The sequence below is a fragment of the Antennarius striatus genome, chromosome 12 (genome assembly GCF_040054535.1).
Source record: "Antennarius striatus isolate MH-2024 chromosome 12, ASM4005453v1, whole genome shotgun sequence".
NCBI classification, from domain to species: domain Eukaryota; kingdom Metazoa; phylum Chordata; class Actinopteri; order Lophiiformes; family Antennariidae; genus Antennarius; species Antennarius striatus.
The window spans coordinates 8,561,507-8,586,410 of NC_090787.1; the positions used below are offsets into that span (position 1 = coordinate 8,561,507).

The 24,904-nt window shown below is 39.2% G+C and overlaps 1 protein-coding gene across 1 annotated transcript in view; it reads right to left on the reverse strand.

Moving 5' to 3' along the window:
- The window catches only part of thsd7ba (thrombospondin, type I, domain containing 7Ba), a 178,544-nt gene that overhangs the window by 20,347 nt on the left and 133,293 nt on the right, over window positions 1-24,904 (reverse strand). Inside the window, exons 15-17 of the mRNA XM_068330228.1 lie at window positions 14,414-14,680; window positions 13,059-13,237; window positions 595-728 (exon numbers count right to left, since the gene is read on the reverse strand). Of these exons, the coding sequence (XP_068186329.1) occupies window positions 595-728; window positions 13,059-13,237; window positions 14,414-14,680 (580 nt within the window). The remainder of the gene's footprint in view (window positions 1-594; window positions 729-13,058; window positions 13,238-14,413; window positions 14,681-24,904) is intronic.

Below are 24,904 nucleotides of genomic sequence, written 5' to 3' on the forward strand. Positions count from 1 at the left end.
AAGGTAATGCACTACCAAATCTTTATTATTAGCAAGGAGTTTTGTTTCAACACACATTTCTTAGTTTGATGAGATATAATGTCAACAATTCTGGAAATTGTAGACAGTATATGTATTTGGAATTGTAATTCTAAAATTACATACAAATTTCTTAAATGCAGAAATGAAAGTTTTTACTCTTACAGCAAGTAAGAGTAAAAAACCCCACAAAAACATCAAACTCTTCTGGGAGGTTGATGGGCGGCCAGATTTAATTTCAATGGCTGTGACTTGCACCTAAAGGTAGGCTTAAACCAAAAGAGATCAATTTAGCTTTAGACACAGCCCGATTTTTCTTTTCCCCATTTCTGATGGTGCATGGAAAAAGTCAGCACGTCACTTCTCCCCTCCAGTTATTTTAAGTACTAAAAAGGCACTGTAAAAAAATTAAACGCTCATTATAGGGCAGACGCTGTTTTGACTGTTTGTTTCCACTGGTATTGGCAGCTCCAGGACTAGTGTGAGTGCCAGTTAGAGGACTATGTCCAATCTACTTGTCCAGTGCGTACTGCTGTGCCAGGCCAGCAGGCTGCCAAGTCCTACAGGCTCACTGACCTGATCTTGCGACTTTGGACTCCCTCCCCACAGGCTGGCAGGTCATCTACTGTGTTAATGGTGCACATGGACCAGGGCTCAATCCTCCACATGTATTGGCTGCATTCACTGTGGCACCGCACAGCCTCATAAACCTGTACATGTATATGTGCACACACATATGACCAGACACACAAAAAACACACAAGGAGAAAGGAACACATAAAGGATTATCTTTAGGAAGCAGTCAATCGAGTAACCTGAAAAAAAAATAGACATTTTCATCTTGTAAGGACAAGGTGAATACACTGGTTGAGAACTTAGACTTGCTGGACACTCGTTTTATTTTGTACAAAATGGAATGTCAGGATCAAATCCTTGTAGCTTTTATTTTGAAGGATGATTTTATAGACTGCAATGCTTCATTGTGATTGTAGGTTCTCTTAACTTTTTATGTCAAAAGACCGTTTTTATGACGAGATTCAAGCTGAAGAACACAACACATGATCACATTGTCTTCTTTTTCTTTTTGAACATCAAATATGGGGTAACAGATGTATTGCTTCGTATATTGTACATTGCTTCACAGGGATGTTTTGAAGTTTGAACAACTCCCAATTAAGGGAAGAATTGGTTTCATGCTATCAGAGATGCTGGAAGTTTAATATCATGATTATTTTCTATTCATTTACATTTACCAAAGAGATCAACACTAAGGGATGAAAACATTATACGGCAAGACTGTTGGAAACGGCATTGGATTTTCATTCTTCATACTAAAGACAAATGGATGCATGATATGGTGAGGACAACAAGCCAGCGATGACATGGCAGTAGGCACTTCAGCTGAAGATGTAATTGGGTGGATGTTGAGCTTTTTCCCTTCTGTGTATAACCAAGGGAGCAGCCAGTGCAATGCTCCTGTAAACACATGTTCCCTCTCAATCTATGTAACAGTCTGCCTCAGTAAAAGGTATACTCTAGAGGACACTTTGTGGGAAAAGCTATGACAAGCTGTAATGGGTGTTTATGCGTGTTTGTGTGTGTGTGTGTGTGTGTGTGTGTGTGTGTGTGTGTGTGTGTGTGTGTGTGTGTGTGTGTGTGTGTGTGTGTGTGTGTGTGTGTATGTGTATGTGTGTGCATACAGACTAGTGAGCGGGAATGAGTCTGGAGTATTCCCTCCCCTACGAGCCACACAGATGCCCATTACACACTCTCATCATCTTCCATCTGTCTCCACAGATGCCCCTACTGGGTAAACTGGCAACTGGTCTGCTCCCACTTTCTCCATTACAACTTTAAATACCCAATTCCAGCTTAACAGTTAATTTTTATCACCAGACAAAGACTTTATATCACTTTCTGCAGTATACTAGGATGTATTTATTCTACATTCTTTCACTAACACCATTTGTTCTGTGAAAAATCTCTTGACCTTTGCACATAAGGTTTCGGATAAATATTTTAACACTTGTTGCTAAAGCAGTTTAAAGTTATGATGCACACATGGAGAAGAAAAATATTGGAGTCGGTCCCAGTTATATCTTAGGTCAGTCACATTTACAAGGCACTATCATCCTGGAGGAAAGAGGAATGGAGCAGCAGTTAGAATCACCAGCAGGCCCAATTCTCTCCCTGGTTATTAGGTAGTCTCTATCTTCTGCTGTTCTTGATAAGACACTTGTGAAGTCAAATATATATTCTTTAAATGAGAAGCAAGGGAATAATTATTACCCACCGCACCTCTTTCTTTGAGCATACTCTGAAAAACTTTTACAGATAATATACTTTTGTCCTAATGTTCTTTTGGAAATGTCAGTCTGAGTCCCTTCAGAAAAAAACAGATGGAATATGGTCCAAATGCACTTCACATAATTACGTCCACCAATGAAACACTCCTTCTAATCACACTATTGTTCTTTCTCCTGACCAGAAGGGTCATAGGAGTATATGTGAATTGGACAAATCTGGCATGCAATTTGTCTTCATTATCTAAAGAAAAGTATATGTACAGAATGAACAACACTGACCTGAGCCTGCGTAGATGTCCATATTAGCAGTGCATGACAAGCCAGAAGTTGGGCAGGGGAGAGAAGAACAATGATATGATCATTAGTTTAAATTTTCCCTGTAGTGACAGAAATGTATGGTTTTTGCTTGTATTTAATTTTCATCTTCATCCTGCTCTCTGTTTCATTGATGGGGTAAAGGATGATTAAGTACTTCATCATCTACAGTGGCTCTAGCAGTGCTGGATCTTCTGCCAAAAATGAAATGATTCATACTGCTGAGAGAATTTTAAAGCGCTGCGGTTGGTTGCAACAGCTGTGCAATGGCCAGACCTGCAGCTGAAGGCGACTCTGAGAAATTAATTTGTCTGAGGTGGTGAGAAGGAAGTTGGTGTAAATGAGCATATGCTCAGAGACGTTTTGTGTCCTCCGTTTCGAAACAAGGTTACTAAAAGTAACTGTTGTGCATTTGAAACAAAAGCAGTGAGGTTGTACTGATTTATTTTCCACAGCTCGAATAGTCTCCTGACCCAAGACAACACAAACATGGATAATTTTGAACTAGACTTTTACTGGCCCCACAGGATCCACGTATCGGCTAAATACTGTTTGTGTCATAGAGTGACAAATGGTTAAAGCAAGGGCATGTGTCCGTGTGTATACTGCAGATCCTCCTGGAAGCCCAAACAAGCTCTTTCTCCATCTTCATTTATTTGTGAATGTGAACAGAAAATGCCATGGATCAGATTAACCAGTTTGGTTTTTTTTAAAAGAGGCAATCATTCATGGCTAGTTAATTTAAATCTGAATGTTTTATGGAAGAAAAAAAACCCAGCAGTTTATTTTCCATGTGCATGGCATGGCAAATAAGGTAAATTCTTGTTGAGCTCTCTCATTTATGGTTTGAGATATTGACTATTGCTTCCACCTACGCCAGGGAAATATAAAACACAGCTTTGAAAGCTTGAACCCCATGCAGACAGTCATAAATATATACTGCAACTGTCTGAGAAAATTATCCAGAACATTCAATCATCTATTACTGAATCTGACACGCAACGGGACACGTGAGTGCTTACTAACCCTCCCACAGGGGTGACACTGTATTCTAAAAAGAAGAATAAATGTCGTTGTCTGACAAAAAATGATAAACCCTCCTATTACTGTCAGAAAGCCTATGGATTAATACAATAGATTTGATGAGAAACACAGAGAAAAGCTGGAGGGACTATGTCTCTCGGCTGACTTGGGAATGCCTCGGGATTCCCCGGAAGAGCTGGAAAAGGTGTCTGGGTAGAGGGAAGTATGGGCATATGAAGATGGATGGATGGATGGATGGATGGATGGATGGATGGATGGATGGATGGATGGATGGATGGATAGATGGATGGATGGATGGATAGATGGTTGGATGGATGGAGAAACACTGGGGGATATATTCATATGTACGGTAAATATAAGCATGAGATGACAAGCTGAATATGTACTGACAGATGCAGTCATTACTATGTGTCCCTATGTGAGTGTGACACATGATATATCATAGTTTAAAAAAAAAATTAAAAGGCAATACCAGTGCAACAACACCAATGTTTCTGAGATAAAAAACAAAACAAAACTATGACACAGTGCAGCAATTAAGTTTGAATCATGTTGTAAAACGACACATAGGAAGTGGCACACTGTACCAAGAAAAGAAAAAAAATGAGTTGGAAAAAGCATTCTAATTCTGAAAGATGGAATTACTGTACAATGGAATCACAAATATTATCAAAAACATTTGCAAACTAGAGCAACAAGAGATCCATATAACAAGTATTACAGGTATAGTATTACAGGAACACATGGCCTCAAGTGAGATGACAATTTAGCAGCTTTTCATAGTACACTACCCCAACTGAATTCTTATTTAAACTCCTACTGCAAAAGATTTAAATGACCACCAAGGCCTTACATGATATTCCCCCTGGACCCGCCTGTGTTGGCTCCACTACAGGACAATGAAAGGACTTTGCATAATTAAACCAATTATTGACCATTAAGCTCGATTTCCAGCTCTGAAATAATCTCCTGTCCTCATTTAGTTTTTCATCCATTAGCAGGACACAGCTCAAAAAGACAGGTATGCATTAGCATTTGCAAAACATTTGACAAGTATTTAACCCTACACCAGTTTTTAATAATCAATAATCAAAGATCTTTTTTTATAGACTTATGCAAAATTATGTTTGGAGGTCCTCTATTCTTAGAGCCACCCAATCTTCTCTCTTCTTTTCTCTTCTCTTCTCTTCTCTTCTCTTCTCTTCTCTTCTCTTCTCTTCTCTTCTCTTCTCTTCTCTTCTCTTCTCTTCTCTTCTCTTCTCTTCTCTTCTCTTCTCTTCTCTTAACATTAACATTACAACAGGAGCAATCAGAAAGCACTATCCCGCTTGTGTTAAATCAGAATCACACAACAATTATTTTAGTGAGCATATGAGGGTGCACAATATGTGCATTTAATTTGGTATCATCATGAGTAGATCATTAATCACTGCACTCATCACCATGGTGATAGGTGCTTTACTTCAATGTCCTTCATGCAAAATTTAGCACCTAATTCCTTGACCCTGGAAACCTGCTCCTAGCAGTTGGAATCATGTGTTCATTATCATTTGTTTATTGATTATCATCAAAAAGATTTCTTTAATATGGCCTATGGATGCATTTTTTTTGTCTAGATATAACTTCTTATCTCTGCCAGGTGTGTAATCAACTTAAAATACTGCGTCTGTGTGATTTCAGCTATATATTAGTGGCAGTGGTATTGCGCTACCCCTCGCTGGTACGGCACTGTCGCCAGATTCAATAAGCCATTTTAGACTCGACCATATCTGGATTTGATCCAGATTTGGATATAATTGTACCTAATGGTGGAATATCATGGGTTGTCCACACATGAGTATTTGTAATGATAGAGTGACATTTTTTATTACCATAATATTACATGATGCTGGCAAACGGTAGAAATAGAAAAGCAAAAATATTAACTGTCTAAAATGTTGCAGTCGTCAAATTCCATTGTCAACTTTTTTTTTTTTTTAGATAAAATAAACATGGGCAATCAGATAATCTCATTTGTCTCATTGGAATTGCTAAGGTGAGTGATGCATGAGAGTGATTTGCACTTCAAGGGAAATATGCAGTTAGTCATATTAAGTCTAATTACACCTTGAGGCACCATTGGTGCCCTTTGGCACTTCTCTTTTTAATTTTCAATCTGTTATCTATATCTGCTTTGTGTTGCCTTGACTTAGTCTTTGAGATGTTCTCCAACAGACATTCGTACAACAAAATGATAGCATTGACTTTATCATCTAAAATAGATAATATGCCATCAGTATACTGTGGAAGCACTTAAAGTCAAATTAAAAGTAACAAATAACAGGCTTTTATGGAACTAATTCAGAGAAAAAAGGAGTGTTTTCTTTTTTATTATGTTACATGCTCACAGCAAATATGCAACAACTGTGTCTCTAAAACATTCATTTTAACTGTGAAATGATGAACATATTAATGTTCAGTCCGTAATTTACAATACAGTTAGTTTTTCTACAAAGTAATTACGAGACAGAAGCTGTGACTAACCTTTGTATATGAAGTAAATGCTGAGAGCCGTTTCAGTAGCCAGAGGCTTTAAACCAAGATAGAATAAATTAAATGTTAAATAGGCCACCATACTCTACTATAGCACTCTCTGACTCTGACCGACCTCTTACAAACACACATTCATCCATTCATACAGTAGTGTCAGAGGCTATATTGATACACACCACTTGTTCTTAATGAGCAATAATCATTCACACAGTCCCTCAAATACTGTAGTTCACCATGTGGACTGCAGACGTGCAGACTACCTAATTTTTTTGACTGCTGTTAGTATAATGCCAGAGTAACACGTGCCTTAGCAGTGCTCTACATTAATTACACCTTATTTGCTTTAGGACATATTTCTTTCTAATGGAAAGAAATTAATTAAGCACCTGGCTGCACTCTGGTAAAAACAAATTGTTTCCTTCATTTTTCTTTTCTGACGTGAGATTCATCCATTCCTTGGGCCTGCTCTGAGCTGTTGTAGATCTTTCCAGAGGAAGAAGAGCAAGCAGATAGATGAAAGAGACATTAAAAAATTGGATTTTTAAGAAATTTGTCACAGATATTAATGCTTGGTAGAGAATGAATCACTAGTTTCTTGAGCAAGTCAACGGTCGACCTTTCCCAGGCTGTAACCTATTATTCAGAAATCTTTTGCAAACTTTTTGCCAGAAAGAATAAACACAGTGTAAATTCCATTGATAATCTTGATAACTGAAAAAATTGGGTTTAAGTCAAATTAAGAAACAATCCTCTAACCAAGGTAAAGTAAAAGCCACAAAGTTAAAAAGACCAAAGAATTCAAAAGTTTTATTTTACTTTTTTTTTTTTTACTGTAAAACCACAAAATCATTTCAATAAACAAAATAAATTGAATCACTTTATATTGTTTAAAAGCAGCTACTACAGCACATAATGACAATACTTAATGAGCTGCAATGCAATTAAAAATCCTTACACATTGCGTGTTGTTGCACAAATTAGGTGTTATCAGTGGGCTTAGAGACCGTCCAAAAATGAGCAAGGAAAAGGTCAGCGTCAGCCTCCTTCATTAGGTTTGCTATTTTGGTCCATACAAGATATCAGTGCCTCAGCAGTCCACAACCTAGGAGATGATGGCATAGCTAGATTCTTATTTAAATTTGTGAAGTTTGATGGATATGCTGGAAGCAAAACAACTGTATGTACAAAGGTTTAACTTTCATGGACCATAGATAGGAAGTGGCAAATCTCTAATGAGTTCATGTTTGGTCTGGAGAGTGATCAATGTGAAACCTTTCCCTTATAGTGTCCCATCAGGTGATACAGATCCACCTGGTTTGCTACATGATGCTGATACACATCAACTTTGCAGCATAAGATTCATTAAATTATTTAAATTACAACTTAAGAGTTTTGGCGTGGAGCATATAAAATATGCTCTATGGAAACCAGCAACGATAAACAGCAGATGGCCATAAACTTATTGAGTGTGCTCAAAGTCCAGCAGCTAATCCAGAGAAGTTTAACTATAGCTCTGCTGCTCAGTAGTGATTTATGATACGTATGAACAGCAGTGCAAGATGTTTCATAACTATCATATCCTGCTGATATAAAATTTGTAGAGCCAATCTGGATGCGACAACATTAAATTCATTGCATTTGCTTTAAAATTAAGCAAAGGATCTCAGGATCATGTTCTTAAATAAAGTGATATACTCATATTAACTTTGATCTTACATCAAAAGACAAGAAGATAATCACAATGTAACAATTGTAGAAACCACAACACTGAATAATGATAATTCTTTTAAATTAAATGCCGACATTAAATGCCGACATGAGGAAAGGACGATACCAACAGACAGCATGGCATCTACCAGAAGCAACTGTGTGGGCGGCCATCAGACCCTTCAATAAATGAATGCCTATAATCAACAATTCATCAGCTTTCCATTCTGTTCTTTTAAGCAGGCAGAGCAGCAAACCTCAAAGTAATGAGAATAACAACCCGCAGCATCAACACCCTCATAGCATACTGACATTTGCTAAGAAAACAAACACCTATAGCTGAAGTGAGGCAAGACATTCAATGGTAGTGTGTGTGTGTGTGCACTGAGAAGTGCTGAGCTTGGACACTTGGCGTTGACACTTGTGATGCTCCCAGTCAATAAAGCCATTTATGAGAGAGCAATGATCCTGTGTCTCCAACAACACAGACAGCAAAACATGAACTTGTGCCTTGAAGTGAGTGTTTATCGGCAGCCGTGATTATTAGATGGGTCATTGCTTGAAGTTGCTGAATGCTGCCCGTAGCAGTGGAAAGGAGGCGCACATAATAATTGACAAGCTTGCATGCAGACTGCTGGCATGTAAGCCTGCTCATCACAGGCTAATTAAAGCATGGGCAGCTGCATCGAGCAGTGTGGAGGTGTGACAACTACTGTGGCAAGAAGTGTGTTCCATATGCATTTGAATAATGGTATGTGCAGAGTACATGAATTTCATGCAAAGTACGTACATCTATAAAGTGTTGCTGTGCAATAAAAACTTTTTAAAAGCCTCAACCAATATCATGAAACATTACAAGGTACACATTAGAGTCAATACTGTATCTCCAAATCAAATGGTCTTTGTCATGGAACATGCACATGTTCATGTTAATCTGTAAAGTAGTGTCGTTGTGGCTGACCAAAAGAAAACAAAAAGGCAACAAGATATTGCACTATTCAAAAAATAAAACTAAAATGTCTTGAATCTATTACGTAAAGTGTAATAGGTTTGTCACTAATTAATGTGAAATAAGATACAGGATTATGTTTTCCCTGGTATTTGCGCAAGCAAGAAGTTTAACTGTTACATACTGGTAATTATTAGTTAATTTTGTTCTGCTGAGCTCCGCTCTGGCTCTCGGTTAAGGGGTATAATCATCAGAAAAACTATTTCTGATGGCCTTAAGACACAATATACAAAATTACTACAAAAACATTAATCTTGATTTATGTAATATTTTCACCTTATTTCATCTAATCTTATCTTCTGAAATCTCAAAAAATCTTATCTCATTTTACCTCATCTCATCTTTCTCAATCAGTGGAAGAGAAAGACCAGTGACAGAAAATCATGGTTATCATCATATTTCATATCTGACTTGGAGTTGCAAAGAGCAAATCAACACACCTAGGACTCAAAAAATTCACTATGTTGATTGTTTTATATTCCTCAAAGATGAAGATGTGATTCTGCAGAAGGGTTTTATGTTGACAGCAGGAGTCGGTTTTCTGAGGGTGGAAATATATTAAAAGTTCCAACTGCTGATGAGCCCAAAGCAATCCGAATAAAAAAAATAAACAGGCTGGTGTGTGAAAATGACTTATCTGTTAATACAACACAGACCTTCAGTCTTCATTAGAATAATTGTGCATGTGTCTCTGTGCTGCTGGGATGTGAGTGGGACACATAAACCCTTGAGCAGGGTTAAAGTGGGATTTGGCACATGAGGAAGCTTCAAATTCTGGTCTAGTGACAAGAAATTATTAATAGAATCAATGAATGCGTTATCCCTAACCATAACAACAAAATAAGAAAAAAAATAAGATAATAAAAATCAAATTCTCTCAAAAATGGAAAGCAATTTGAACATTGTACCAGCACATATACCACCTGATTACTTAGATTTTGGCAACAAATATATATGTGAGTTTTAATATATTTAAAGTGCATCTTGTAACTATTGACCCGGTTTGTGTGCTTTTCTATGAGCTCTGCTTTGATATCTTTCAACTCTCTTTAAGGGTCCCTGAGGGAAATTTGCTGTCATAAATGGGCTCCAAATAGCTGTTCTGTATAATAAACTGTGAAGCACCATTTTGTCTTCGTTTAGACTGTACCCATCAAAATACTGGGCAGGTTAGATCACTTAGGCTTCAAACCTGTGCAAGTAGGAAAAAAGTCAGCAAGAAATAACTTATTTTTAAAATGACATATCATTTTGACAGTAAGGATGAAAAATATATTTATATTAAAACATTGCTATTTAAAAATAGTCTATGATAAGATCGGTCTAGTCATGCTGTCAAAGTCATAAATCTTCCGCTTTCAAAATATAGAGATTTTGTGTGTGTGTGTGTGTGTGTGTGTGTGTGTGTGTGTGTGTGTGTGTGTGTGTGTGTGTGTGTGTGTGTGTGTGTGTGTGTGTGTGTGTGTGTGTGTGTGTGTGTGGTTTTATACATAAACATGATAGCCTTTCTATGTGAAGTCACTTTTATGTTGTTACAGCCAAGGAATGGCTGAGACTATTTGAATGTATTTGATGAAATTTGTTGCTATCATTGTCTGTGACTGTCAATCAGGTGCTCTGTTCATCTGGTCACATGTCCAATAGCACATTATTTTTGTCCATAATCTGTCAATCTAAAATGTTGTTGCTCTCTCTATAAATCTGATTCTGTCATTATCTTGACATATTTACTCAATATATGAATTCATTAGTATTTCCTGTCTCTACAGAGTCATCAGCCACCATCACCACCTCAGGGCAGATGGTAGGATTTGACGTGTTGCTGCTTGGACAAATACTTTCTGATTGACGTCATTATCATAAATCATCTGATTTAATCAATGATATTTGTCCGTCCTGACTGAACTACATTTCTTAGCATAAAGATGGTATGTTCACTGTTTCCAGAACTAGCTGTTTAGCTCTTTTTAAGCTCTCTAATTTGACTGCCATTCTGTTTGATAATAGATAACTGAGACAGTGATAAACTATGTCTGGCATTTTCATGTAAACTTGTCATGTACCTTTACTGCAATTAAGTTTTGTTCAATTTAAACGATTAAGGAAAATAACTCAACAAACTACATGTATACTTTTTGAGTACTCTGACCAACATTCCTCACTGACGTACAGCATTTGTAGACTGGATGGGTTTGAAAAGTGAACTTGGGTAGGAAAGGGTAGATGTGAATTATGAATCTTATTGCATGCACACTACTTCGACATGTAGAAAAATGAAAATGTATAGCACTGCTGGGAAGATTAGGATTTCAGTGCTATGATTCTATGGAGGGTATGGCAAAAAACATCAATCAAAACCAAGTCCAAAACAAACACTCCATTCATAGTTATTTTCCAACTTGCTTCTTACAGGGGCATTATTACAGGTTTTCAGTGAGATTCTGCATTAAAAATTCATCTTGATGACACTTGTATTTGATCATGTTACCAATGCAGAAAGCCTTACAGACCGTCTAATTAATAGCAACAGTTTACTTTACACTACTATGCAGTTTACTTTACACTACTATGCAGCACATTTTAACTCTGTTAAAATGTGTTGATATTTCCTTGTTATTTTCATGGTGACAGCGTCTGTTTCCTTCAGTATCTCCCTATCTTTCTTGATCCTTCAACCATGTGATGAGAGGGTGATGCTCTGTAAATTTCATAGGTGTCAAGCCAGTCATTCCCTGGTGGTTGCTCCAGGGGACACGTGGAAGGAGCAAAACCAGACTTTTGCAAAAGAGCAGTTCACAGTGGTGGAAAGAGAGGAGAATGTCCATTAAGAATGTGACAGCATTTTTCATGCATTCCTTCATTTGCATAGGCTGCCGCAACATCAAATATTTTCCATTTTTACAGCACAAACACAATATGTGTATAAATTAATGTAGATGTGAGCATTGTCTTTATTTTCCAGCAGAAAAATTGCAGGTTGTCCTGCTTCAGTAAAATCTAAGATACTGTGTATATGTACTGACTGTGCTAGTAATGGTCAAACTTTTAACAGTGTAACAGCCTTGGATTGAAGTATAATACCATCCACACCTCTATCAGATGTACTTCACTTAAACCAGCCAATTTGATCATGTTATTAAGGTTATTACAGAGCAAAACTACAGGGGCCATATAGACAGTGTTAGTGGGTACTTAACCATCTGTACACAAATCTCCACTAGAACATAGTGGAATATTTTTCACGCAGTGCTGCCTCCTGTTCATACTGACCTCTACAAACTGAAGTGTCCTTTCAAGCCCATTCAAGCATACAGACAGCATTCATAAAACACTTCCCCTCTTTAAACCATAACCCCATGAGAAATATGCAGTCACAAAATATTCAGAGCTATGGCTAAAGCATAACTGTGGAGTATGAAAAGCTCCCATCTGTCCACTCTGCCCTCTGTGCCCGACACCTTTTTGTTATTTAACAGTGCCCTGGTTTCATGCCAAGGAAAAGGCATGTCGTGCAGGGCAAATGATTTCGTCTGAGTGGAGACACCAGAAAATCAACAGGTCACACAGGAGTCCCATTGACTGATGGTTAATAAACCTTGTCATTGAAATGTGAGCTGAATATAAAAAGCCACAGTATGTATTTATCCAGCCTTAGGCTACAAGCAGCGCTGCAGGAAACTATATATATCAAAAGCACAATGGAGATGTGAAAAACAGTGTAGATGCTAACTGGGACACACAGTATTATAAAATTTCCATTAATAAACCTGTATGGAATATGTGGACATCATCTTATGTTACTCAATAAGTTCACATTCATCAAGCCCTTTATATGACAAGTACTGTGCTGATGAACACGGATAAACTATATATGACTGTTGATCGTTGTTCTGAGAATTCTGCTATATTTAACCTTGGAAGCAATTCTGTTGGGACGATGTGGCTTGAGTGAAATGCAGATAATGATGAAAATGAAGATGAAGTCACATCTAAAATGTCTTATTCTGTTATCCAAAAAGTATATATGAGCAACTGGATTTTGATGGACAAACATTCACCTTCCATATTTTGTATCCATCTTGTGCTCTACAGAAATATAAATATACAAGCGCTGCTGCTCGTCTTACCTGATTTTTCAAATCCAGCCTAGGGCACGGACGTCCTCCATTGAAAGCTTTCTCCCTTAGCCACTTGGACCTGATCTTTAACCCACTGCCACAGGACGCACTGCAGGCTGACCAGGCTGACCAGTCACTGAGTTTACAGTCTAGGGGACATGCAACGTGGCAAATCTCAACCACGTAACCTGAAATTGAATATTGAGGGAGAGATGTGATTCAGACCTGATCAGCATCTACACTGAGGATCGCATTGAAAATATCACACTGACGCTGCCCTCGTCAGTCCTGTGTCAGACTTTGGTCATGCTCACTGTTAACACCAAGACCTGACAACTGGACTAATGAATGTCTCATTCTTACATTGTACCAACATGGCAAAGTAAACCTTAGTCTCACACTGCACCATGCTTATCATTTAATTATCATCCCTAAAGGACTGAAAAGCCTTGTTTAACTATCTTTATCCAAACTTTTGCAGAAAATTGGTTGAAGTCTCTGCAACTTTGCATAGAAACTAATGCTAGCTACTTCAAGGTGGTCATTTTGTCCAGTTAACATATGTGATGGAAGACTTAAAGTATATATTTCAATAGAAATATAATCTTCATCAGATGATGCATAAGAAAATAAAACAGTTCCAGTTCTGAATTGCTATCCACGTTGAAATCTAAGAATGTTTAGTGATTGCTCTAGTGTTCTAAGTTTCAGCTTGGCGGTGAAACTGTTGACCAATCAGGTCCAATCACAATGTAGATGTCACCTCACTGCATAGCTAGAATGCATTATCCCTAAAGTGTAGGTTTGGGGCATGTAAAGGAACAACGGATTAAATCAGGGAAAGAGAAAAAGAAGAAGCATACTTTTACTATCCCCACAGGGAAATTATTTTTCTACTCTATATATTTCATCCATGTGTATGTACAGGCACTACACACACACACACACACACACACACACACACACACACACACACACACACACACACACACACACACACACACACACACACACACACACACACACACACACACACACACACACACACACACACAGGGTCTGTAGGCATACAAATAGAGGAGGGGATGATGATAGAGCAGCAGGCAGTTCCTTTCTGGTGTGCTCCAATGAGCAACTTGTAAGGGGATGGTGTCTTGCTCAATGGCACCTTGGCAGTGCACATCTTCCCTGCCAATTCACAGTCCAAACAGTTTGGTCCAGGGATGGGTCTTGAGCCGGCCAACCTCCAGTCCCAATCATATCACGTCATGTCATGTCATGTCATGTCATGTCATGTCATGTCATGTCATGTCATATTATTATCATACATTATATCATATCATTATTCATATCAACTTTCCTACCTGTTTCTGTACAGAGTGTGGGCTTAACCAGAAGTCCCTGCTGGTCGATGCAGGCTACGGCTCTATAGCGTAGACCATGTCCACACTCCTTTATTTCCCGGTGGCTCGTCCAGCCCTTCAGTGACCCTGGAGCTGAGGGATTAGGGAGGATGCAAGAGGACCAGTTTCCATAGGGTTGGGACAAAAACTCATCACAGGGACAAGCAGCAATCTCCTCCAGTGGATACAAGTCTGCATTCAGACAATGCTCCTTCTTTTTGCTGCGACCTAAGTAGGACACGGACAAGAATATAGAACATGTTCTGTACACCATGTGGATGAAACTTGATTATCAGTAGCACCTATCACAAGTTTTCCATTTGTATAAAATGTTAATGCCTATGTCAGATGTAGAATTCATTTGTCTTTTTATTATGCTGGAGCACATATTTGACATTTGTGCTCCAGCATAATGAAAAGACAAATTAATCTCTGGACAGTCAAGGCCCGCGGGCCAGCTCTGGCCCGTGGCAAATTATTTATTGCCCGCTGGATGATTTTTAATTACTATTAGAACAGGCCCGCAGACCACATCAGCCCGCTGGTGTTTTGCACCCCCAAACCTACATTCCACATAATGCAATGGTAGCGGAAGTCACTGCAGCGCAGCAAGCGGGCTTTAGTTTCATTGTTTAACAGTAGAGCGGCATGGTGGCGCAGCGGGTAGCGATGTCACCGCACAGCAAGGCGGTTCTGGTTTCGAGTCCCACTCTGTGCAGAGTTTGCATGGTCTCCCTATGCCTGCTTGGGTTCTCTCTTCCTCCCACCTCCAAAAACATACGCTTCTGGTTAATATACCATAGGGATGATTGTGTGCGTGGTTGTCTGTGTCTCTGTGTGGCTCCGCGTTTCCCCCCTGCCTCACCCCCTAAGCCAGCTGGGATAGGCACCAGCTTCCTGTGACCCACGACAGTGGATGAAGCGGTCATGACAATGGATGGACATTTAGTAGGAGTCAGAGCAGTGGCTGCTGAGCAGTGGCAGGTTGGCCCTGTCACGAGGCATCCGAGTGGCCAAGAGACAGTACTCCAGGAGGATCGCCACCCACTTCAGCGACAGCAGAGACACCAGGAACCTGTGGCGGGGGATTCAGTCCATTATGGACTGAAAGCCCCTTCCGCAGTCCTGTGACAGCTCCGTCACTCTGCTGAATCAGCTGAATAACTTCTTTGCGCGCTTTGAGGCAGACAACAACATCCTGGCACAGAAGAGTCCACCCCCTTCTGGCGACCAGGCGTTGACGCTTTCTCTGGACAGTGTAAGGCAAGTCCTCAGAAGGACCAATGCCCGAAAAGCTCCAGGTCCTGACAACATTCCTGGTCGTGTCCTGAGAGACTGTGCTGATGAGCTCACAGATGTCTTCACAGACATCTTCAACATCTCCCTGAGCCAGGCTGTTGTCCCCACCTGCCTCAAAGCCACCACCATCATCCCAGTCCCGAAGAAGTCGTCCCCATCTGACTTCAACGACTACCGCCCGGTGGCACTCACTCCCATCCTCATGAAGTGCTTCGAGTGGCTAGTCATGCACCGCATCAAATCTGCCCTCCCTTCAACCCTGGACCCTTTTCAGTTTGCTTATCGGTCCAACCGCTCGACCGATGACGCCATCTCCACTGCCCTACATTCAACCCTCACCCACCTGGAGACCTAAGACTCGTACGCCAGAATGCTGTTCATCGACTTCAGCTCAGCATTCAACTGGCTGCTGGACTTCATGACAGGGAGACCGCAGGCAGTTTGAGTCACCAACATCTCCAGCACCGTCACGCTGAACATGGGAGCCCCCCAAGGATGTGTTCTGAGCCCCCTCCCCTTCACTCTGCTAACCCATGAATTTACACCGACTTCCAGCTCCAACCTCTTATTCATGTTTGCAGACGACATAACTCTGGTGGGTCTCATCAACAACAACGATGAGACAGCCTACAGAAAGGAGGTGAGCCTCCTGGCTATGTGGTGCAAGGACACCAATCTCCATCTGAACGTGGATAAGACGAAGGACATTGTTGTGGAGTTCAGGAGATCACGCACCCAGCATGCTCCACTAACCATCGATGGTGCTGCAGTGGAAAGGGTCAGCAGCACCAAGTTCCTGGGTATGTACATCTCCGAGGACCTGTCCTGGGACCACAACACCGCATCGCTGGCCAAAAAAGCCCAACAGCGCCTCTACTTCCTTCGCAAACTGAGGAGAGCAAGAGCCCTACCCCCCATCATGCTCACCTACTACAGAGGCACCATTGAGGGCATCTTAACCAGCTGCATCACAGGGTGGTACGGCACCCGCACCGTTTCCTGCCGTATGACCCTGCAGTGCATCGTGAGAGCAGCTGAAAAGATCACTGGTGTCTCTCTCCCTTCCCTCACAACATTTACAACACCCGCCTCACCCGCAAAGCCATCAGCATTGCAGGTGATCCCACCCCACCCCCCCTCGCAGCCTTTTCAGCCTGCTGCCATCAGGTAGGAGACTGCAGAGTCTGTGGGCCAGAACCAGCAGGATCAAGGACAGTTTCTTTCACCAGGCGGTCAGGAGGCTCAACTCTCTCCCTGCTCTGCCCCCTGCCATAGCCTTGAACTCTACCCTCACACTGCCCTGCCCTCCCCCCAGCACCTGACTACCTATCTCTCTCTCCCCCCATCAACTCAGGGAGTACGCACACATCACTTCCCCATCTCTATACACTTCTTTTATCCCCTACGGGATTAAAGAGTATATAGAGATGTTTACCATCCCTTTTGTTTCGTCCAATACTTCGTGCTATACTTTCTGCTGTACTGTCTGTGTTGTACTGCCTGTTGTCCTGCCTGTGTTGTACTGTCTGTTTCGTACAGCCTGTGTTGTCCTGCCTGTGTTGTACTACCTGTGTTGTACTACCTGTGTTGTCCTGCATGTTGTACTGTCTGTGTTGTACTGCCTGTGGTACTGCCTGTTTGCCGTGGGTTAGAGAGGACTGCAACTTCATCTGTGCAGTATGTCATGTACATATGGCACACTTGACAATAAAGCTGACTTTGACTTTGCATTTAGCTCCTCCCCTCTTCAAAATGGATAAAAGGAAGGTGGACGCTGAGAGCAGGGGGTTTCAAGCCAAGTGGGAGTCAGAGTGTATGTTCAGAGAGGTAAAAGGTAAACCTTTGTGTCTTCTGCTTAGTTTGCACATTTCATCCCCGACACAATGCCCCAGCTTTGCATCCAAGCTGCTCGGACGCTCCCTATTTTTTGTAGCACAGACCTATGTGAACAATTGTTCTCTCTGATGAAGCTGAACAAAACATCACACAGGAGCTGTCTGACTGATAAGAACCGTCACTCCATCCTGAGGATTTCCTCAGTTTAGAACCTGACCCTGAACATTCTGAACTCATAGGAAAGATGAGACACCATTAAATGTCAGCTTCAGACAAGTGAGCATCACATTTTTGCCCAATATTGCATTATTATTGTGCATGCACAATATTAGTATTGTGCATGGAATAATGCATGCACAATAATGTACTTTCAGTTTATAATGCAAGCACTTTCATTTATGAATTTGTCTTGATATTAAGGAACATATTTTGTTTTTGAAGGACACTTACTTTTTTGCTGATTGCCTTTTGAAAAGGTATTACAATGTTTACAATTTTTAGCTTTCAAGCAAGATCATGCTTCATGTCAGGTCAGGATTAAAATTCTTTCAACCATATACAGTAAGAAACAAAATAAAAAAGATGTAAGAAGAGAAAGGACTATGAAAAGACAATGAAACACCGATTATCTACTTTTATATTTAGCTTCTGAAAGGAAACATAACCATAAATGTATTAATCACTTTCTACATGTAGTTCCATCAGAGGCAGTCAAATAAATAACACTAAGTAAATGTCTGGTTAGGCAATGCAACTTTTGCTAAGATACTGGAATGCAACAGATTTACTTAATGGATCATCTTGCTCTGTTCTTCCTTATCATTTCCTTCAGAGGAAACTAATATAAATTAAAAGCCAATTTGTTCTTTAAAGTGCTCCAGGAAGTCCTCTTCTATGTAATATGCACAGAGAGCACTCGAATGGACCACAGAGAATGATTAGTGATCATTGAAAGCATATTAAACTTTAATCTTTCTCTAATTTTTAATGCTAGTGGGAATTGTACACACTTCATATTATTACTGCAACTTTAATCTCTGAAACTCAGACCTCAGTTATTATTTTATATAGAAAAAGAACAATTCTGCAGGCATAATAGAAAAAAAGGTTAGCATTGTATTCGACTGAAAAACATAATCTAACTCTTGAATGGCATTTGTATGCAAATGCACCGGGCATCACATATGATGCACAGACAGACAGACATTTGGTGTTACAGTGTAGAAGAAGTAGTAACATTGCTGCAGTTGTTCTCACTCACGATAACTGAGACAAGCTCCTTAAAATATCTCATGCCTTTTGATTTTTGATGAACATTTAGTCCTTGCTTCTTTTTCCATCTATGATTTCACACCAGCACCCTATTCTTTCCCTTTATTATTAATTAACAACGATGCACAGGCAGCATGTGATTTAAAATGGTTGAAACAACGGAGGAATTGTAGACAATGGAAAGCTGCCCATCTGCTCAGAGACTGTTCTATCATTAGCAGAGGATGTTTTGCTCAGAAGTGGTGTCATGATTAAATGCTGTAATTCTCAGTGTGGTGAACCTACTTTTCCTCAACTGCTCTTACCTCTTGTTATATCACTTGATTATTTTCATCCATTTCCCACATTTCAAAATTGTTAACTGATTTGCCAACGGGCATGTACCTATATTTAGCATAAAACACACAAACTAAACTAAACATGTTTTGTGGGTATCCATGTGATTATATATTTATGTGTTTTTAAATCTTTCTGTGAAATCAAAGCTGGTAATAATATCAAAATTATCCATCAGTGTTCATTGATATTTAAAAGAATAGAGCTTAGGCATGTTTTGTGAAGTTTTCCTTTCAAACAGCAAATTCTTTATTTCCCAATCTTTTGAAAAATCAAGCTGAGGAACTCAATTAAATTTTCCATTAAAACCATTAGAATGAAGCACAAAATAGATTTCACTCCAGGTTTAAATAATTATCCCTGTCCATTACATGTGATGACTATTAATTGACCGGCATTAATAGGATGTAATGTAGAGGCTGAGATGCATGTGTTCGTCTTAGACACTGTCACTTTTAATATCTGGACCAGTAACAGATGCTACCTGTCAAGCCATCCCACTGCTCAAAAAGCTTCAATGATGGATTGCCCACTTTGCATCATTCCATGGTAATAAATTATACAGCTATAGTGTATAGTGTTCATTTCTGAACAGCCATAAATACCCCAACATATTACATAAAGCAAGTAGTGCATGTAATAGCTGGAGACAATTCAAGCAGGCTGGAATGGAGTTTGGAAGATTTTGATTCATATGTCACAAGTTGCAAAGCATTTGGTCAAACTTTCAGTTGCTAAACTCTCGAATAGAAATACATTTTGAACAGTATCTAGATAATCAGGACACCCAGAGACTGTCTGCTGCCTGACCAGTGAAAATCCAGTATATTTCTCCAAGGGCACAAGATGCATTTGCAGTTTGAATGAAAGTGAACTCAAATGCAAGCCAAAATGCAAGCCAAATGCAAGCATACATTTTCTTGATTGTTTGTACTGCTTTTATCTCATCCTGATTATTAACTTTTTTGTGTTACATACTGTACGTGATTAAACAACTGAAATATTTTTGTTACAAACTGAAGCATGACAAAATACAAGTTGTTTTGCCAGACTGTTGTCTTTTGTCAACATTGTGAGCTGCTGGTAATTGTCAGACTTTTTTGAAACAATGTAACCTCTCCATCGAGTTTTATTGTGTAGGAATTAAACATGAACTTGTTTTTTTGAAATTATCTTGCCTGCTGTTTGGTAAAAAATAATGCTGAAGTGGTAATCAACACCAAAGTGACATGATTAATTGTGACTTTGATGAATTGTAGCTCCAACAGAGAGCAAAATACTCTAATGTGCTTCTGAACTCCAAAAAGTTGCCCAAGACAAAGCCAAAGGGTTGTAATGTAAATGGGGTAATCCTTCTACACTTGTGTACCCATTTGTTTCATGGATCCTGGGTGTATGTGATGTCCTGTTTGGTCATTGAGGAGCCCATCTGTTTCTGAAGTGGGTCTGATTGCAAACAATCCCTTCACAGAGTGTGAACTCACTGTCACTGCACCATAATCTTGCAACAATCTGTTCAATCTACGCCACTGCTGGTGTTTGATTGAGGAGGCGCAAGTGCAACATTACTTTCCTTTGACAACTGCATTACAGGCACCACAGTTAAGTCTGCTTTACACACGTTATTTTCTCATTATGCAGTTGAATTATTCATAATTTTAAAAAAATTGCTGTGGTGTATTCCGCCAACAGTCATGAGACTGAAGTATTTAAGTGTGTACCTTTATGTTCAATAAATGATTGATGCATTTATGAACAGGCTGAAGTGATTTGTAATTTGATATTTGTGACAAGAATAGCACAAGGATTGTTTTCTCACTGTATGGTGTTATTATGGGCTCTGTTAGCTTTCTTGGCAATGCCTCTGACTCATGCCTCTGATTGGCTTGGCCTACTTTTCATCTGATTGTCTGAACATGGTATTCCCAATGAACATAACCACTGAACACTCAGAGGCTGAGGAAGGTGGGCAGTGGAAATCACATTGTTTGATGCTGCTTACTAAATGGTCTAGCTTCAGAGCAGTAGATGCTAACATGGTGAATTACATGGGCATCAAACCTCGACTTGAAGTAAACTTAAACTGACATACTGAAAGAAATAACTACTCCAACAGCGACAACAGAAGATAACAAGGCAGTCAGAGACCGCAACATCCCACGACACCCCTGAATTCAAAATTTTACCCTGACCTACACATTCTTGTGCCTCAGGCTTCTTGAAAATGTTGTTTTTTGTTTTGTGATTATATACCATCAGGTTTCAGAGATGTGCACTTAAAAATGTATAAAAGTGGAAATTTGAGCTTGAACCTAGTTTTTCAAGGTCAAGGTGATATAATTTTCATCCCCTTGCTTCCCTGAATATAACGCCTTTTGTTTTGTCTTTCTATCTTCTCTGGTTCCTGAAATATGTGCAAAAAAAATTGTACAAAGTTGAAATTGACCTCGACCTAGTTATCTCAAGGTCATCAACTCATTTTCATCCGTTTTGCCGCCCGAGTAATGTGCTTTTTCTTTCATCTTTCTATCTACAACGGTTGTGAAGATATTTAGTGGACGGACGGACAAGCACACAAATGCTGACAATTACAATACATCACTGCTTTGCGGAATGTAAAAATGGCAGTTACACATTTTCTTATGTTTGCTTTATTTATTATAATATCCATCCATTCATTTTCTTCCGCTTTATCCGCCGTAGTGGGTCACGGGGAGCTATCCACTGCGCAGTCATGCCGTCCTTATTACAATATCAACATTTTAAGTAAATTTTATAAGATGAGAAAAGTATTATCCATGAATTAGATTTATTTTACTCCAGTTTCCTGTCTTATATGTTCAGTTCATAAAATCTTTTTCCACCTTTCTTTAAATTTTAAGTGTATTCACCCAAAGTCCTGCTGCGACAAATTTCACATAAAGTATAAGTATGTATGAACGTTATTACAAATTAGGAAATATCAATGTATTTAATAAAATTCAAACAACATTATTAAACTACAACCTAAGTCATTTAGACAATGTAGGAAAAACCCGAAATTGAAAGATAAAGGAAACTACAACAGTAACATCCAATTCATGAAAAAAAAAAACCCCATAAATGCTTCATTATTTCTACAGAAGGTTGGCTTAAAATGATACACAAAAAGTACTAAAAAGCTTATTCTGACAAATAAAGTCAGTCAAAGCAATTTTCAATGGTGGAGTAACAAAGCTGGAAAGTGTAGCTAAACCATTTATCTGCAGTTAAGCCCTTAGATACACACAGACTCTGCTCTATGATCTGTGACAGGAAGAATTCAGAACTTAATGTATGAATAACATGCTGCTTGAGAAAGGACCCAACTACGTCTCAGTACTTGCCAATAAAGAAACATTTATGTGGGCATCACTTTGCCAATGTTTTTTTTTTTTCTTCAGCTGGGTTAAAATCTTTTTCTATTTTGACAGGAAACACATTCTGATAATAGAGGCATTTGCATACTTTTGTAATTTCAATTGCATATTATCTGATTAATGTCACATCACAATAATTAAAGTAAAAAAACACTTTCTCTGTGTAAATAGCTCTTTTTCGGATCTGTCAGGAGTGATGGGTTTATTTGCAATATGAAGAAATTGTAATTAAAAGTGTTACTGGTATTAGTTTCAAGAAACTAACAATCTGACAAGGTCTGAAACATGTTGCAGCAGCCTAGCTTAATGAGGAGGGATGCGGAGATGGGGTGCCCTCTCCCCGTCATTCTGGAGCATTATGGACCTGAATGGCTCTGCGTGTGACATTGTACTTGAATGGCTCTGCTTGTGACATTGCACTTGAATTTATTTATGTTGTTTATGTTAAATTAAAGACCGCTACAGAGCATCATCACAGTGTCGTCGCTGAAAACACACACACACATGGCAGCAAGAGTGTTTCACTGCTTCATAATAGTCCTTAATTGCCCCTTTGGCTGAGAAGCCTGCACATCCACCAAAAAAATCACTGTCTGCAGAGGAGTCACATGTCTAATTTAAACTGGTTAGCATTGAGCAACAAGCCAGAAAACATACCTCCAAACTATCTGTCACCAGGCCAACAAGCTGCCTGCAGTACACAAGATGGAAAATGGCTCAAATTTATCTTGTAGGAGAATAATGATTTAATAACAGTGTCTGTAATACAGTATAGGAACTGAAAACAAAAAAAGAAGAAGTAAATTTAAAAGAAAAGAAATGTGACAATGGCAGTAGAAATGTCCATTAAAGACCTTCTAACTTATGTATTAGTCCTATTTAGCCTGCAGTCCTTGGCAAAAAAAAAAAAAAAATGCTGACAACTCCCACTAGGGTAAATATGTGGAATATCTTCAATTTTTTCCTGAAAGTCCATTTGAATTTATTCCACAGAGAAATCTACGATGACCTGGATGACTGAGAATCTTCGCAGTGTCTCTCTCCAAATTCTTCAGTACACCAATGTTAATACAAATGAGGATTTCGTACACCCATGAATCAACCTAGGTGTTCTTTGATAAGTCCTGCCACGTAACAATAACAGGATTGCTGTTTTTATATTGTAATGTTACCTGCAATCGTCAATGTTTTCCAATTAATTACATTGCCTGACTTCAATCAGTCAATCAAGTTTCATTTATAAAGCGCTTAATAAATGGCAACAGACATTTCAAAGCTCTTTAACAGACAGAAAAACCCAACGGAACCCCCAGAGTAAGCATAAGCGACAGCGACGGGAAAAAACTCCGGGCAGGAACCAGACACCTTTGGGCAGCCATTCACCTTGACCAGTTGGGTGGAAAAGAATTACAATGAAAATAAGTAGAGGGTAAGAGAAAGAGAGAGATGGAGAAAGAGAATTGCAGATAGGCCAGATAGACTCAGTAAACTTCGGTGTATGAAGTTTTTTTCTTTCAGGAAATGCAGGCCTTTCAGACCTGTAGTCTTCCAGTTTTGATGTGTATGCTGTACACTTCTACAGTGTGACTTAAGCATTGATTTCAGAATGGCTATATTTTTAAGCAGAAGGTAAGCTCCCAACTTCCTTAACTGCATTTCAAAGCAATGAAACCACTTTGGATTTACTTTCTATCCTTGTGCATGTCAGTGGAAGTTAAATTTGCAATAAAGCTTGCATGAAACAGCTAAAATAGCAATTGATTTTGACCAGTGTGGCTTCGTGAACACAAGCAAACACTCGTCCTGGATAAAGCTCACACCAAACTTGGGCTGATTCCATCTGTTGGATTCTAAGAGCATTATAAAGGGATATATGGTATGTTTACTACAACCCCTCCAGCACTGGATCAAATATTTATAAAGACAAATAGAATCCAGCCCAGTCTGCAACCACAGCATGTAGTACAGATTTTTGCCATGTGCAATGAAATAAGGTACTACAAGATGGGGAGAAATTATTTAAGACCTGATAGAAAGCTACAGGGACAATAGAAACAGTTACAGAAACAGAAGGAGCATGAGGAAAGAGGTTCGTCTAGATCCTGTTATATTCGAACATTAATATTTTGTAATGAGAACAACTCTGAAGATGAAACAATGTCCTCCTGTTTGTCAAAGATGCCTAATATATACATTGACAGTGATGGAAATAGGACGTTCAGCAACATGTAGAGCAATCAATAAATAGTGTTAAGAGCTGTTTACTAATTGTTTGGAGAATTGAGATTTCCAAATCCCCTTGACACTGCTA